Source organism: Humulus lupulus, chromosome 5, assembly GCF_963169125.1.
Source record: "Humulus lupulus chromosome 5, drHumLupu1.1, whole genome shotgun sequence".
NCBI lineage: Eukaryota > Viridiplantae > Streptophyta > Magnoliopsida > Rosales > Cannabaceae > Humulus > Humulus lupulus.
The window spans coordinates 8,775,326-8,792,794 of NC_084797.1; the positions used below are offsets into that span (position 1 = coordinate 8,775,326).

Here is a 17,469-nt window from a genome sequence, read left to right on the forward strand (position 1 = left end):
ACTTCTTTGTGATGTTGGACATCACAACTAAAAAAAAATAGTACAAAATTTTCCATAAATACATATAAATTACAAATCTAAATTATAATTATTAGCTCAAAATACAAATAAATATAAACATAAATAATTTTGAAAATAATAAAAAAAAACTCATCTCATTAGAATCAAAATCATTATTAAAATTGTAATATTCAATTTACATACTTAAAATAAAAATCATAAACTAAATAGCACACTATAATGTTTTGAATCTGTGGTAGAAAAAATAGTAATATTTTTAATATTTATTGGGGACACTATATAAACTATTTTCTGTATCAGATGTGTTTTCAAAATGACTATAAAAAACTATGCTGCCAAACACTTTTCATTTTATTTTTTAAATTATAATGTGGCTAGTGGTTAATTACACTACTCTACTTATTTATACAATACATCATCATGTACTCGTGTATTATTATAATTATTTTTGCCTTGTTTATTTGACCTTTAGCATATATATAAGATAATAAATTACTCTTTTTTTTTATATATATATATATTAACTTACAATGCACGTTTGTTTAGTTTTAAAGTTGTAAATATTGTCTATAATTTTAATAAAAATTGGTTCACTATTATATATATATATAATAGAATGAATTATAGTTCTATAATATATATAAATATTTATATCAATAATCTCTACATATATGACATTTAAACACAACGTCAACATAAATATATATTTACATAGCTACATGATATATATAAAATACAATAATATTTAAAAATAAATTAATAATAGAAAAAGTCATAGTGTAGACAGTAATATGCATGCATCAACTATTTTTAATTTATAATATTTATTTATTTAATTTTATTTAAGTTTAAGTCATGTTTACACTAAGAATATTCTGTTAAAGTTAACCGAAAAAAAAAACAAAAAACCGTTAAAACCAAGACTTTACAATATCTACACACTTTTTATATAGAAGAGACAAAAGACACTACTACAAAAATACCTTTTTAAGACACTCGCCTAAATGCGAGTCCTAAAAACAACTCCTGTACTTTTTAGGACTCGCAACGCGAGTCCTTAAAAATTTCTTTTAGGACTCGCAGAGGGAGTCCTAAAAATGGATATGTGTCCTAAAAGTTTGATTTTTGTTTTTTAACAAAAATTTATGGACTTTTTAGGACACTCATTGAAAGTCCTTAAAAACACATTTTAGGACTCGCAATGAGTCTCCTAAAAACATATGTGAGTCCTAAAAGAGTATTGATGATACTCAAAGTGGGCTCTAAAAAAAATATATATATTATATAAATATATTCTTAAGAAAATTAATAATTAAAAATCTGTTTTTTATTAATGAATTAAATAAGAAAATTTTAATTAAAAAATCAGACCTAAAAATCACTTTTTTATTGATTAATTAAATTCAGTTTTTTAATAAGAAATACATATATATTCGGTTTGGGGCTTTAGGGATTAAGGTTCATTCTTTTTTCAGCACAACAAAGAAGAAGAAGTTTTGTGCGGCTGGGTTCCCATCTAACCGGCGGTGCAGTTGTTCTTGGTGGTTATGGTGCTCGGCAACGGCTATGCTGCTGGTCGGCCACGCTTTTTGACGCCTGGACAATCTCGGCCAAGGTTCTCGGCGGCGCTGCAGGTGGTTCTTGGCGCTGCAGGGGTGCTCGGAGCTGCAAGAGGTTCGACGCTGCAGGTGTTTTCGGCCACGACGGCGGTGGCAGCAGAGGTCTCGGTGGAATTTGAGAACCCACTAAAATCCAGGTTACTCTATTTCTTTCCCCTGATGCATTATTTTTTGTTATAAAATCTGAATGTCTTTCCCTCTCTCACACTACTTCTATCAATCTCCATGGCAGCATGGAGGGCTCAAAACGGCGACAACTCAGGACAAATGGTGGGTCTCGGAGTGGTTGCGGCTTTGGACGAACGGTGGGGGTCAGCCCTCCGAAAGCTTCACACGGGCTCACTACTCATAGAGGTATAAGTCTAAATATCTTGGTTTATCTTGTTTGTTTTTTAATCTATTGATTGCTTTTGTGTTATGTTTTTTTTTTTGTAAATCTATCATCTGTGTATGTTTATAACTCTATTGTTTTATTTTGATTAAGTTTTCAGTTTTGCATTTTTTGGATGGATTGAGTTTTGTCAAATCTCAAATGTTGGTTACTTGGATTTATAGATATAGATAGAGATTTGTATTCCAACTCTTTTGTTTCTGTTAGATATTTTGAATTGGTGATGTTATTTACTTATTCTTGTGATTGAGATTTATAACTTGTGAACATTAATTTGAATTAGATTTGGTGGGTGAGAAAATTATAATATCAATTTTCATTAATTTCAGTTTCTTGGAAGTTATCTCTGCTTAGTGCTCACGGTGGGTTTGTTTTTGTTTCAATAATTTCTTAAAAATAATTATTTCCATTGCTGCAGTGACATTTTTCTTTGATTGTTTTGATTTGTCACACTAATGGGTCATATACTTAAATTTGTGATTGGTTACTTGGATCATTACTTCTCTGTTTTTTAGTAAAAATATTTCACATGCTTTGTTGCTGAAATTGTGTTTATATTGGATATAATAATTCTGTATTTTGTGATTAGGATGACATGATTTTAGTATAGTAGTTTCATGAACTCTCTTTATTTTACTTGTTCTGAATTAATGTCTTGTTTTTAGTATAAAAAAAATTCGATACTATCTTTATTTTACTTGTTTTGATTTAATGTCTTGTGTTTTTAGTAAAAAAAAATCAGAACTATCTTTATTTTACTTGTTTGGAATTAATGTCTTGTTCTTCATGGGAAATCAATTTCAAGGTAACAAGCAACTTAATTCTTAGAGTTGTATTTCAATTAACATTATGTATTTCCCTTAATATGATATTATCACATACATTATTATTTATTCACGTATCCATTTGCTTTGTCTTTGGCACGGGTGGTCATGGGAAATTGATATCACCATGAATGTTGGATTTTGGTTTGGGCTTTATTTTCTACCTTCTTGTTTGAATTTGAATTTTGTTTTTAGACTTATTAGATATTTAGACTATGCAATTTGGACTTTTTGGTGTGATTTCTCTATTATGTTGTGGACTTAGAATTGATTTGTGTTGTATTAGATTAGTCTAATACTCTATTAGACTTTTTTAACAATACAAATATTTAGTTTATCTTAATCTATGTTATATATTATATTAAATTGAACCAACTCATCATTAGTGAAAATGACAGAAAGTATGTTTCTTTGAGAATTTATCTATTGGCATTTAGCAGTAATGCTATTACACATATCAGCGTCTGACTATCACTAGCACAACCTTTTTTTCTATCTATTTTTGGCTCTCATTTTTTTCTTGGACCAATTAATAAATCTAATTTATTATTTAGGTTAGGTCATTTATAAACAAAACAAAAAGGAATGCAGTTGTACAGTTTACTTAAACCTTTCAAAAATGTTCATGATTAAGCTTATTTATAAGCATTCAAGATATTCTTCTACACGTGTTTATTGCTTCTAACTTTCATATATATTTTTTCCATGTCTTTTTGAGTGTGTGTGATGATACAAGTATTGATAATAATCAATCATAAATGATTCTTATATCTCTCTGTTTTCAGTTATTGCATGGGAAGAAAAATAAAGCACTAGGTCCCTGAAGATTGGGTCTATGAATCTGGGAAGAGAGATGAAGTTGTCACAATAGCAATGAGCAAGGGGCAATTGTCAATTTCACAGCTTCATTCCAAGAAGAAAAAGCCAGTAGAAACTGGTAAAGTTAAGTTCATTCCTCATGAAGAAATCCTTAAGCTATCTTCAGAGACCTTCTAATAATAATAAAAAATTGTGATGCTGTGAAATCATTCCTTGCTTGAAAAGAAAGCATTTTTTTTTGGTGTAGCACTCCTTGCTTTAAGGAATGCTCAATGCTTCTTTGTGACTGGCACTTGTGGTTGTAGTTTTGATAGTTTTTCATGAGGGCCTCTTTGCTATCTTTGTTGTTCTCTGTTTGTAGTTTTATGTCTTATATGTACTATCTTAGTCTGAGGCTGTCTAGACTGTAATACAGTACAGGTGATTTCTTATCATCTTTTTTTAATACAATCTTGTTTGGTTGGTGTTATCCCCATTTCCTCTCAGGGTTTTGGGCCCTCGCCCCGGCCCACGGTCAGAGGGGCCGGTTCGGTATTCGGGCCCAACCCGCGGACTACGGACTGGGCCTGTGCAGGAAGGTCCGGGAAGTATCTCCGGGTTCATGATTCGGCTCGAACGGTCCCGGCACTGTCCAGAGTGCCCCGGATCATCGCGGCCATCGCGTCCCGCTCCCGGACCCAGAATGGTCCGGGTCCGAAGTAAACACAGCGGGCCCAAGGTAAACTAACCTGGACCGCTTCATCCCCAGGCTATGGGCCAGGCGTCCAGGACACTGTAGCCGCCTCATTTCGCGTGGGTCTTGTCCCCCCACTTTTCACCTGCAGAAAGGGTCTCCTTGGGATTGTCTGCTGGCGTGTCAGGACTGCGCAGCCAAGTACTCTGACCGGTCTTGTCCCCTGAATCTGCCTCGTAATTCGAAGTGGTCAGAGCCAAAGTGTCGTTTTGTCGGGAGAATGCTTGCATCTCAGGGCAACTAATTGGGCCTGAGCTGGTTTGGGCTTGATGTACTATATATCTTTTTAGCTCGGACCTCTACTAGGAAGGCCCCCTGTACACATGTTCCAAATGGGCCCGGGTCAGGCCCGGCCCAAACCTGGTGTCCCCCTCATTCTATAAATATAAGTTGTAATGCTCCATAGAAAAGGGGGCAGAAACTCTGCTGAAAGACAGTTGGACAACTACATTGTAAAAGCTTATTCTAGCTCTAATACAGATTTATATACAGACTCGTGGACTAAGGCTAGTTAACGCCCCAACCATGTAAAAACCTTGTGTCGATCCTCTATTCTCTTTATTATAATCAGTAAATATCCTTCTTTAGGAGAGTTGCCGAAAATCTCGGTTAACAGTTTGGTGCTTTCATTGAGAGCTGAAGGAAGCTAGCGCCAACGTCAGGCCTTTACTACGATGGTGAACACTCGTAACACCACCTTCGACCCTGCCAACCCGGAGCAGGGCAACGGAGACCCACTGCCTTCTCAGCGCGTCCCTCAGAACCTGCCTGAAGACGTGCCTCCTCAGACATCTCACCAAGACGAGTCGCAAGACTACGAGGGGGAGACGGAGTACGAAGTAGGAAACGAAGAAGAGTACTATGAGGAGGAGAACGAGGGGGAGTATCATGATGAAGCCGCGGATCCCGAGGTCCCTCGCGACGATCAGCAAGACCCGGAGGTGACTAGACTGAGGCAGCAGATCCAGGATCAGGAAGCCAGGATGGCTGAGCAGGCGAGGGCGCACCGCCGGGTGCAAGAGTCTCTCCATGCCCTGCAAGCGCTGATGGCCGCGCAGGGCCCGGCAGCCAACCCCGCAGGTGGCCCGCGCCCAGAAACGCAACATCCCGCTCCCCAAGCGCAAACCGAGGGCCCCAGGGGGGCCAGCCCGATCCGTTTCCCGGAGCCTCCCCCCGACACGGCTCCAAAAGTCCCGGACAAGGAGCGACGGGCGACTCGGAAAAAGACTACCCCCGTCAGTAAAGCTGGGGCACGTTCACGACCGTTACCTAGGAAAGAGAAGGTGTGCCCCGTCCCAGGACGAGGCCACCCAATCGATCCGCAGGGGGTACGGCCGCAGGACAATCAGCCCCGGCCCGCCCCAAGGGCGAACGGGAGGGAAAAGTCTTTGCACCCGAGTGCCTCGGTCAACAAGAACCATCGGGAAAGACCCCGCCGCGAGGATCATGACATTCTCAGCTCCGGGGACGACACTTCCCGGGTAGATTTACGTGACGGACTGAATGCCCGGAAAGATCGGGCCCGCAAGCAAAAAATCCTTCCTCAAAACGGAGATCTCAGGAACGACATAAACGACAGGCGGAACGAGAGAATCCCCCTGGAGGACAGCGCGGCCAGGCAGCTCATGGAGCGAATGGCGGCGTACGTAGCCCAAGCGAGGGAGATGCTCCAAGCGTTCGCAGCGCATTCCATCCGCCAGATCCCTCGGGAGAAGAACGTCTTTGCGGACACATTAGCAAAGTTGGCAACCGACGCAGAGGGCGAGTTGACCGGGCTGATCCCCGTCAACCATCTCCCCGTCCCAAGCATAGGGACTCCGACCGTCCATGCCGTCGATCACTCCAATTCATGGATGGGGTCGCTGATCCACTACCTGTCCACCGGGGAGGTTCCAAACGAGTGAACCGCGGCCAGGAAGCTTTTGTACCAGGCCCACCGATACGTCATGATGGACGGGAAACTTTATCGCCGGGGACTGTCCATGCCTTACCTCAGGTGCGTGTCCGGGACTGAGCTGGGCGCCATCATGCATGAGGTCCACGGAGGCTTTTGCGGAGACCACACAGCCGGACCCAGTTTGTCCAAGAAGATTCTGCGCCAAGGATACTTCTGGCCCACCATGAAAAGGGACTGCATAGACTACGTCCGCAGGTGCGAACAATGCCAGAGGTACGCGAAGATCCCTCAGGCCCCCCCAACAGCGATAACCTTGATGAACAGTCCCTGGCCCTTTGCAGTGTGGGGGATCGATCTTGTGGGATCCCTCCCAACCGGGAGAGGAGGGGTGAAGTATGCCATTGTGGCGGTAGACTATTTCACGAAATGGGTTAAGGCGGAGCCTATGAACACGATCACGTCCAAGAAGGCCTTAGATTTCGTCGTTAACAACATAGTGTGTCGGTATGGCCTCCCCTACAAAATCGTGTCTGACAACGGGAAACAATTTGACAGCCATCACTTCACGGATTTCTGCGAGAGGCACGGTATAGTGAAGAGTTTCTCCGCCATGGCCAGGCCCCAGGCGAACGGACAGGCCGAAGCCGTGAACAAAATCCTGAAAGGGACACTAAAGAAAAAGCTTCAGGCCTGTAAGAGCAAGTGGCCCGAAGAGCTCCCCCGCGTGTTGTGGGCCTATCGGACAACCGAACGGACATCAACCGGGCACACCCCATACTCAATGACGTACGGATGCGAAGCCGTCATCCCAATCGAAACCACCATCCCGTCCCATCGTCGCGACACGTATGATCCCACCCAGAACCATGCCTTACTCCAAGAGTCTCTGGACCTTATCGAGGAAATCCGGGAAGAGTCGCAAGTGCAGTTAAAGATGTACCAGGGCAAGATCGCTCGGCACTTCAACTCCAGAGTCAAGAGCCGCAAGTTCGAAACCGGCGACCTGGTCCTGCGGAGAGTCTTCCCGGCCACTCAGGATCCGGGAGTAGGGGTTCTGGGCCCCAATTGGGAAGGGCCGTATGAGATCCAGCAAGAGATCTGCCCCGGGACGTACCGCTTGAAGCGGCTCGATGGTTCCGAGGTTCCGCGAGCCTGGAACGCAGAACACCTCCGTAAATACTACCAGTAGCCTAAGGGCTCGTCCGAGTTTAATGTTTACGCTATAACATGTACGCCTCAGGGCTAATTCCCTTTTGTAAAACAATGAAAATGACGTGTGCAAAACGTCATAGAGGGCTATTATTTCCATGAAAATGTGTGCCTCAGGGCTATTATCTCAAGTGACCATAGACTAGTCTCTGCTCACTTGCGGGGGGTGTCATCCCAGGCATAAAAATAAAAATAAAGGAAACCGAGCTCAAGGCCGGTCCCACCCCGGACGAACGATGTCCGGGAGTATACATAAAGAGGACCGAGCCCAAGGCCGGTCCCACCCCGGACGAACGATGTCCGGGGGTATAAATAAAGAGGACCGAGCCCAAGGTCGGTCCCACCCCGGACGAACGATGTCCGGGAGTATAAATAAAGAGGACCGAACCCAAGGCCGGTCCCACCCCGGGCGAACGATGTCCGGGAGTATAAATAAAGGGAACCGGGCCCAAGGCCGGTCCCACCCCGGACGAACGATGTCCGGGAGTATAAATAAAGAGGACCGAGCCCAAGGCTGGTCCCACCCCGGACGAACGAAGTCCGGGAGTATAAATAAAGGGAACCGGGCCCAAGGCCGGTCCCACCCCGGACGAACGATGTCCGGGAGTATAAATAAAGAGGACCGAGCCCAAGGCCGGTCCCACCCCGGACGAACGAAGTCCGGGGGTATAAATAAAGGGAACCGAGCCCAAGGCCGGTCCCACCCCGGACGAACAAAGTCCGGGGGTATAAATAAAGGGAACCGAGCCCAAGGACGGTCCCACCCCGGGCGAACGATGTCCGGGAGTATAAATAAAGGGAACCGGGCCCAAGGCCGGTCCCACCCCGGACGAACGATGTCCGGGAGTATAAATAAAGAGGACCGAGCCCAAGGCCGGTCCCACCCCGGACGAACGAAGTCCGGGAGTATAAATAAAGGGAACCGGGCCCAAGGCCGGTCCCACCCCGGACGACGAAGGTCCGGGGGTATAAATAAAGAGGACCAAGCCCAAGGCCGGTCCCACCCCGGACGAACGATGTTCGGGAGTATAAATAAGGGGAACCGGGCCCAAGGCCGGTCCCACCCCGGACAAACGATGTCCGGGAGTATAAATAAAGAGGACCGAGCCCAAGGCCGGTCCCACCCCGGACGAACGAAGTCCGGGGGTATAAATAAAGGGAACCGAGCCCAAGGCCGGTCCCACCCGGACGAGCACCGTCCGGGTGTATAAAGTCCGTCCGACCCGGACGTGTTGGTCCTCGGAGCACAGAAGCACCAGGTCAACCCCGGAACAGACCCAGGACCTAAAATTCCAGGGAAAGCACACTCCAGGTTAAACAAAGCCCCAAGGGCCCCGAATAGAGCAAAGACTAGTCGTTGGTTTCAGTCCCGGCCGTTGGAACCGGGACAAACCCCCTGCAATTAGTTAGTCGCGACATCCACTTCTTACTGAATGGTGAAAGGAGAAATCTATTAAAAACCAAAGGAAGAAGCAGTGTTCGAAATTAAAGTACAAGCTAAGCTAATTAACAAAAAATAAAAACGAGGCCGAGACAAGGGCCTACATCGCGTCCGCCCGGAGAACCGCATCCTCCCTCTCCTTGGCCTCATACTCGGCGCGCTTCGAGTCGGGATCGGGGAAGATAAGGAGATTCATGTTCTTGTCCTTGCACCAGGCCATATAAATGGCCTCGTTAAAGGTGACATCCACTAAGTTGTCGGCCTCCTCCTTCTCCCGACGGGTGGTGCCGTGTGCCGCTTTCTCCTGAAGAAGGGAGTCACCCAGCTCAAGAACACGGGCTTTCAAGACCCGGATCTCCTCCTTGTCCTGGACGGACTGTGCCGCCGCCGTCTCCAAGAGAGTCGCCCTTTCGTCAGCCACCTTCGTCATCCGGGACAACTCCTCTTCCACCCCGGTCTTGGCACGGCAAATTTCCTCGCGCTCCGCCTTCGCGCGGGCCAGCTCTTCTTGGAGGCGAGCCGTTTCCTTTCTGAGATTTTCCTTGACGATCTCCCTCTGGTTCTCGGCCACCTCTAATTCCAGCCTGGCCGTCTCCATCTTGAGGGCAAGCTCGGCCAACAAATCGGCACTCCTTTGAGATAACAAGGCAACCTGGAACAAACGAAAGTTAGAAAAAAGAGTCACCATCAACGAACGACTGAAGAACATGAGTTGAAAATTACCGCGGTAGCCTGGTGGCGGAGAGCCTGAGAAATGAACAGCCCGTCCGGATTGGCTATCGTGGCGTACCTCTTCAGCTGGAGGTTAGACATAGTGCTCCCGACCTGATCGAGCAGATCAGCGGCCATGGGGGCAATGTCCTGGCCCAGCTTGGGGCGGAAGCCCGCCTCGGCAGCTAGCCGATCCACGATCGGCTGAGGAGTGCTGAACTCGGCGGGACGATCTGAAAACTCGACCTGGCGACAGATCATCAGGGCCTTGTAAGCGTCGTCTCTCCAGCATCGGCCGCTCTCCCAGGTCCGGTTGACCAACCGGAACTGCTCGTCCCGCAGGGCGGACTCCCCCTCCTCGAGAAGGGTTGGGCGGAGTGGAAGGACAGGCAGAGCAGGGATCTCCTTCGCGGTTAGCCTGCTTTCCCCGTGAGACTCCTCGGCTGTCTCTGACAACGTCGTCCGAGGCCTCTTCCCGAGGTTGCCCTCCCGGGCATCATCTCCAGGGCCCCTCTTCCCAGAGCTCCGGCTTGTGGCTTCGCCCGCTTCCAAATCGATTACCGGGGGCTGGTCCGGGAGACCGTCTGCGGCCGGCTCCATGGCCCGGAGTGGTACAACTGCCAGTGCCTCGTCTCGGCCGGGCGTTGTGCCGGGTTTTTCACTGGTTGGGGGGAGCTCCGCGCCGGCCACGACATTTGACCTCCTGGCCGCCTTCAAGGCTGATCTTTCCTTAATAAGCCTCCTCATCTCGCTGGTCGGGTCAGATATGTTGGAATCCTCTGCAAAAATACAGAAAAACAAAGTTAGTATGATAAGCCGAACGGGAAAGTGCAACAGTAAGAAGAAAGTATAAGCCCGGGACAAACCCTCGTCTAGGCCCCGGGCGAGACTCAATTCCCTTAAAGCAAATAAGTGTATTCGGTCTCCTACGTCGTCCGGGATTAGAAAACCCCCATACTGGAGGAACCCGGACAGGAACATTAGGGTTTCTGATCCTACAGGGATGGGAGACGAGGGCCTCATCTCCCCATCAGCCCCAAACGCGGGGCCCGGCGGCTCTAGCCTTTCCCTAGCCAAATCCCCAACTTGAGGGGCATAAATTAAGACTAAAGGGGAGTTACCTCGCCCCGATACGCTAGCCCCGGGAGTCCCAACGTTTGGTAGGGCATCTTCGAAAAGCCCTTCCAGCTCTTCCGAGGTGGCCTCTTCCACCGGGGGCTGATTCTTCTTACGCTGGGCTGCGGTGGCCCGCGCCGCTCTCACCACCCCGGCGATGTGGTCAAGGGCTAGCTGCTCCCGGACCTCGACATTCTTCTCAAACGGGATGCCCCGGAAGCTAGGGACTACAATGGTCTGAGTGGCCGCGAGTAACCCTACTAGCCGGAGGTTTTTGTCGTTGACATAGCCCCCTACGTCCAGATCCTCTGCGGTCAGCTTGGCGTAGAACCTCCTCCTTTCCAGGAGAAAGGCGGTGAGGGGGGTTTGGATGAAGGGACCTGCGACCAGGAAGATACGATGAGAGATGAAAAACGAAAGGGGAGTGAAATAGAGGGTCCGGGGAAGTACTTACCCACTCGCTGGAAGTCTAGCAGCAGCGTGGGATTCTCGTCAATAAGGAACCCGGATGTCATAAACCAGTAATGCCTGACATCCGGGGGGTGCTTCCAGGTACTGGTAGGAGCCGGATAGCCACTCCGCGGCTGTAGCCTGTAAAAGCCGTCCTGGCTCTTGTCTTTGACGTTGACCTGCGGCACCAGCTTGTAGAAGTACAGGACTTCCGCCGGGGTAGGATCCGCGATTTCTTTCGCAACACAGAACACCTTCCACCCAGCAAGCAGACGGTATGCTTGTGGCAGCAGTTGGAATGGTGCGATCCCCACATACGTCAGGAACCACACGAAGTAATCATGAAGCGGAAGCGTAGCTCCCGCGCTGATGTGGCCGGCACTCCAGGCCCCGAATCCATCCACGGACGTGTGCGCCCGCTCCTCTAACCTGGCCATACGATTGTGAAACAGGCCCGGAGTCGATTCGATGCCCAGCCTCGTCTCTAGGAGCAGCATCATCCGGTAGTTCCGGAACAGGTTGGGCGTTACGTCCATCTTCCACCTGTTGCCTTTGGGCGTCTTGGAGCCGGGAACGACTACAGGGGCCCTATTAACCTCCTCTTCGGAGTGAAGTGTGACGCCCGTGGCCATGAGTGACGATCTGGGAACAAAGAAAGAGAGGCCAAGCAGTCAGTACCTGAACCCAATAGAGTCGGTCGAGGTACAGGGAGTCTCCTAAGGACTGCTTGGAGTCCCGACGGATCAGGCCCGGGACCCCGAAAAGCCCCGGGTCCCTGATCGGGAGGAAAGGCTACTACGGTCCATCCCTTATCCAGGGATCATCCGAAACGGTGCCGCCCAAACTGGGCGGCCTTCCTAGCAAATTCTAAAGCACGGAGCCTAGGTGCATGCGTCTAGAGAGCCTAGGTTCACAAAATTGACAACAGAATCAGAAAATACTTACTGTGTGGTGTCGACGGCTGAAGCTGGCGGTTGTCCGATCGTAAGGACGGCAAAACCTCGTTCTTGAAGTGGCACAGCCGGTAGAGCAGTTCGTCGGCGGGGCAAGTCCGAGAAGCGCCGTCGGGTTGCAGAACGAAAGTTGAGGCCCTGGGAAACAGGCGGTGGCGCAGAACTAGTAAACGGCGAAGTATTTCATCGGCGATGTTGGACATGCAAAGCTCTGCGAGCGTTCTGGTTTTTCTTTCTCTCAAGTCGGGTTGGAAATGGAAAAATGCCGAATGCCTGTAGTCTGAGTCTTTATATCAGCCCTCAAATGCTGGCCCCCGATCCAACGGTCAGATGCCTCTTCATCCGACGGCCGAGGATCGCGCAGAGGACATTTATGAGCTCTTTTGTGGTCGGGATCCTCAGCACCTCCGATCCGACGGTCCAGGAGTGGTGGATTTCAAAGGACGCCCCATCCAACGGTCCGCCCCTTTCCAAGGAAATCAATGATGACTCTCCCCGTGCGGATGAGACGCCTCATGACGTGCGCTGACGCCCTAGCCCAGGCCTAGCAGGCTTTAAGAGGCCTAGGCGACTCTTCGAGGCCCTCGCAACAATCACATGGCGACACGTGCCGCTATTCTTGAAGCAGGCCAAGGGTAAACGTCCCCGGGATACATCCAATGGTCCGGGCTGGGTAACCTGGCCCAGCCACTGCCTTCCCGCGAGCCTCCTGGCCCTGGCAGAAATTGTGGAGGCAACTTGGCAAGAACCGCGAGGGTGGTGCAACCCTCCATCCGGATAACCGGGATGAAGGCTTGGGGGGTAAATGTTATCCCCATTTCCTCTCAGGGTTTTGGGCCCTCGCCCCGGCCCACGGTCAGAGGGGCCGGTTCGGTATTCGGGCCCAACCCGCGGACTACGGACTGGGCCTGTGCAGGAAGGTCCGGGAAGTATCTCCGGGTTCATGATTCGGCTCGAACGGTCCCGGCACTGTCCAGAGTGCCCCGGATCATCGCGGCCATCGCGTCCCGCTCCCGGACCCAGAATGGTCCGGGTCCGAAGTAAACACAGCGGGCCCAAGGTAAACTAACCTGGACCGCTTCATCCCCAGGCTATGGGCCAGGCGTCCAGGACACTGTAGCCGCCTCATTTCGCGTGGGTCTTGTCCCCCCACTTTTCACCTGCAGAAAGGGTCTCCTTGGGATTGTCTGCTGGCGTGTCAGGACTGCGCAGCCAAGTACTCTGACCGATCTTGTCCCCTGAATCTGCCTCGTGATTCGAAGTGGTCAGAGCCAAAGTGCCGTTTTGTCGGGAGAATGCTTGCATCTCAGGGCAACTAATTGGGCCTGAGCTGGTTTGGGCTTGATGTACTATATATCTTTTTAGCTCGGACCTCTACTAGGAAGGCCCCCTGTACACATGTTCCAAATGGGCCCGGGTCAGGCCCGGCCCAAACCTGGTGTCCCCCTCATTTTATAAATATAAGTTGTAATGCTCCATAGAAAAGGGGGCAGAAACTCTGCTGAAAGACAGTTAGACAACTCCATTGTAAAAGCTTATTCTAGCTCTAATACAGATTTATATACAGACTCGTGGACTAAGGCTAGTTAACGCCCCAACCACGTAAAAACCTTGTGTCGATCCTCTATTCTCTTTATTATAATCAGTAAATATCCTTCTTTAGGAGAGTTGCCGAAAATCTCGGTTAACAGTTGGGATTGAAATGATAGTGTTTATGTGAGAATAGAAATAGAATGGGAAAGAAATATCAATTCTTTTGTTTGGTTGAAATTTTGTTTGGAATGGCATGGACTAACATTACTTTGACCAAAATATCCATATGCAACTATAACTATTATGTAATATGATTTTGTAAGCAGAGTAGACTAAATATTAAAATTATGTTTTTGAGTAATTAATAAAAAAATTATTTTGTTGTATTTTCTTTTGAAAATTTTAGAAATCTAACATATATAATACATTACATTTTGGAAAAGGGATATATTTTTTTAAATCTAAATGTAGCTGAATTTTAAAAAAAAAAAAAATTACTTTTAAGGGCATGCAAAGCGAGTCCTAAAATCTTAATTTAAAGATACACAACATGATCTTTTTAGGACTCGCATTGCGAGTCCTAAAAAATTACTTAAAGGCACTCAACCCGATTTTTTAGGATTTGCGTTGCGAGTCCTAAAAACTTAATTAAAGGCACTCAACCAGATTTTTTAGGACTCGTATTGCGAGTCCTAAAAACTTAATTATAGGCACTCAACCAGATTTTTTAGGACTCGCATTGCGAGTCCTAAAAAACCTTAGTTTTTAAGGCTCTCAAAATAGAGGACTCGCGCCCTGCGAGTCCTAAAAAAATTTTTAGGACTCGCAATGCTAGTCCTAAAAAATCATTTTTGTAGTAGTGAGAGTATAGAGAATATTTCTCTATTTTATTCTTCTCGTAATACTATTTCCCACTATAGAAATTCAACAATAATTCAATCCACTTCGTCCTTTTATTTCATTTAACCCTAAACTTTTATCATTATTTTTTTTTATCATATTAAACCAATTAAAATGAAAACACATAATTTGTCAAATTAATTTAAATTTTTAGACAGTATGATAGTTACAACAGATATCCCATCAATTTTTGAAAAAATTATAAATAATTTAGAGTGTTGGATCGTGTTGCGAATAGTCTATTTTACAAGCATATAAAACAATCAAACACGCGTACAACTCATCATTTGAACTCTGATTTCATTATTATAAATTATTTAGAATTTCTTAAATCATATAATAATTTTTTTACGTGTCAAAATAAAAATATCTCAATGGGCAAGTTCAAAAATAATATTCCTACCCAAAAATTGTCCCAAATTTTTATTTCCTTAATCAAAAGTTTTTTTATATATATAAATATATGGGGGAATTCTCCTATAGGGGCTTCACTTTAAGCCCTACCGGTAGGACTCTTAGTGTTTACAACCCGTAAACAGTTTTCAGCGCGATTTTTTTTATGAACATGTATATTGTAGCTATTTAGAGCATCCTGCAAATTTTCACGCGTCGAGAAACACTAAGAGCCCTACCGGTAGGGCTTAAAATGAAGCCCCTATAGAAGAATTGTCCTTAATATATATATATATAATAATAATAATAATAGCTTTAGCTTCATTCATAGTCTATTGAAGTTAGCAAAGAACAAATCACAAATTCACAATTCATTTATCATTTTATCCTAAATAGAAAGTAAGAAGAAAATTAATATAGGTTGTGATTGGTAAAATTTTTGTTTTTGAATTTTTTAAACACAAAAATTAAAATATTATTTTTATTTTGTTTCTTTATTTTTAAAAAATAAAAATATGTTTGGTAATTATTTTTGTTTTTTTGTTTTTCAAAACAAAAAATAATAAATTTGTTTGATAACTTTTATTTTTATTGTTTGTTTAACAATATAAAATGAGTTGTTTATTTGAAAAAGAAAAGAAAATAAAAGAAACAACAAGTCAAAAACAGTTTTAAAAAAATTTAAAATTTTTAAAAATAATAAATAAATAAAAAGTTATCTTTATTAATTAAATAAATTTTTTTTTTTTTAAGTGTTACCAAACACAATCTTTAATTATGCTTAATTGTCAAAATTTTAATTAATTAAATAAATAACTATTTTTTTTAAGTATTACCATATAGAAAAGTACATGGCAATTTAATTTTTTTAAATATATAATTTTTTTATACAGAAGCAAATAAAAATTTGCTCATCTATAAAAAGCGTGTTGAGAGAGTTACCAGAACTCAACAATAACCAGAGATTTCAGTTGAAAATTCGAGGAGAAGAAGAAGAAGATAACAATGGCGGTGACCAATCAAAAGTCGTTCGAAGACCAGGCGCTTAAGAAGAGGAACGAGGAGCTGGAGCAAGAGCTGAGGCGGAGCCGGGAGAGAGAGGAGGAGATGAGGACGGAGCTTCTCAAAGCTTGGAAGAGGCTCCGCATCGCCGAGGACGCCGAAGAGAGGCTCTGCTCTCAGCTCGGCGACCTCGAAGCCGAGGCCGTCGATCAGGCGCGTACTTACCACGCGCGGATCGTCTCCCTCGTCGATCAGCTCTCCCGCGCCCAGCAGCTCCTCCACGCCGCCGCCATTTCGATCCCTCCCTCCTCCTCCGCCTGAGGCTTGGTTGGTCGTGAAGATCTTGAAGCGTAGAATAAGCCGTTCGTTCGTTTTTTCAAGACCTCGTTTCCACATCTTTGATTTTGATTGTATAATTTACAGTTTTTTTTTTTCTTTTTATGTAAATTTATTGTGTGATTTAATTTTCTTTGATATCAGTTTATTCCAAAATTCAGTAATTAATTAATGAGAAACAATAATAATAATAATTAATCAAAACTATTATTATTAGTTGCTTGGATGTGAAGATGAAGAAAATGATTTATCCAAATCCACACTGCATGCAAATGAGATAGTTCGTTTTCAACTTAACGACACGAAATTACGATTTTGACCTTCAATTTCGGCCACTGGTAATAAGTAACGTGCAAGAATTTCTTAGAATATTACAGTAAATTAGTAATTTCCATAAAGAGTGACTTTTCAGTTTTCGTTGACTTTTTTGGCCAATGGAATTTATTATTAATACTGTTCTATGCACTTATGTTTTTTTAAACTTGTATTTTTTTTTTATTATTTGTTTGGATGTTGTGTTTTGACAAATTACTTTTTAGATTTTATATTTTGTAAAATTATTTAAATAGAATCTTAAATCTGATTTTGATCAAAGTTTTCTCAACTGAAATCACAAATAATTGACCAAACTAACAATTTAGAATAAAAATAAAATCAATTTACTTAAAAATTGTATTGTTATATTCAATTTTTTTTTCATCAAAATTGATTTAAAGATCTATTTAAATTATTTTACAAAATGTAAGGTCCAAAAATAAATTTTTAGATCACAGGATCAAAAAAAATATAAATTCTATTTTTATTTATTTTTTCAGTTGAGCTAATGAAAAATATTATTTTGAAATGTTTGCACAATGGATCCACGGTGCTCAACTATAAAAAAAAATCAATATATACAGACATATACTATTGACACCTTCTTTCTTTCCTATTCTTATTAATTAATTAATTTAGTAAATTAACTTAAATATTCTTATCAATTTTTTTTTTAAATTTATAATTTTTTTTTAAATTTTATTATTCTAGCACACTTCCAAAATAATTAATATATCACTTAAATTTTAATTAGTTTAATATTTTCAATAATAAAAATTATTTTAAACGTACTACTTTGCATTTTA

General features: G+C 44.3%; 2 protein-coding genes across 2 annotated transcripts; both read left to right on the top strand.

Moving 5' to 3' along the window:
* Nucleotides 1-1,492: 1,492 nt before the first annotated feature.
* On the top strand, nucleotides 1,493-4,136 carry LOC133834342 (uncharacterized). Its single transcript, XM_062263932.1, has 3 exons — nucleotides 1,493-1,777; nucleotides 1,873-1,994; nucleotides 3,641-4,136. Exons 1-3 carry the CDS (start codon nucleotides 1,569-1,571, stop codon nucleotides 3,661-3,663), a joined length of 354 nt encoding a protein of 117 aa, XP_062119916.1. The 5' UTR covers nucleotides 1,493-1,568; the 3' UTR covers nucleotides 3,664-4,136.
* Nucleotides 4,137-15,976: 11,840 nt separating this feature from the next.
* On the top strand, nucleotides 15,977-16,702 carry LOC133780249 (protein RESPONSE TO LOW SULFUR 3-like). The gene has a single exon (XM_062220097.1). The coding sequence runs from the start codon at nucleotides 16,016-16,018 to the stop codon at nucleotides 16,331-16,333; it is 318 nt and encodes a 105-aa protein (XP_062076081.1). The 5' UTR covers nucleotides 15,977-16,015; the 3' UTR covers nucleotides 16,334-16,702.
* The last annotated feature ends 767 nt before the right edge of the window (nucleotides 16,703-17,469 follow it).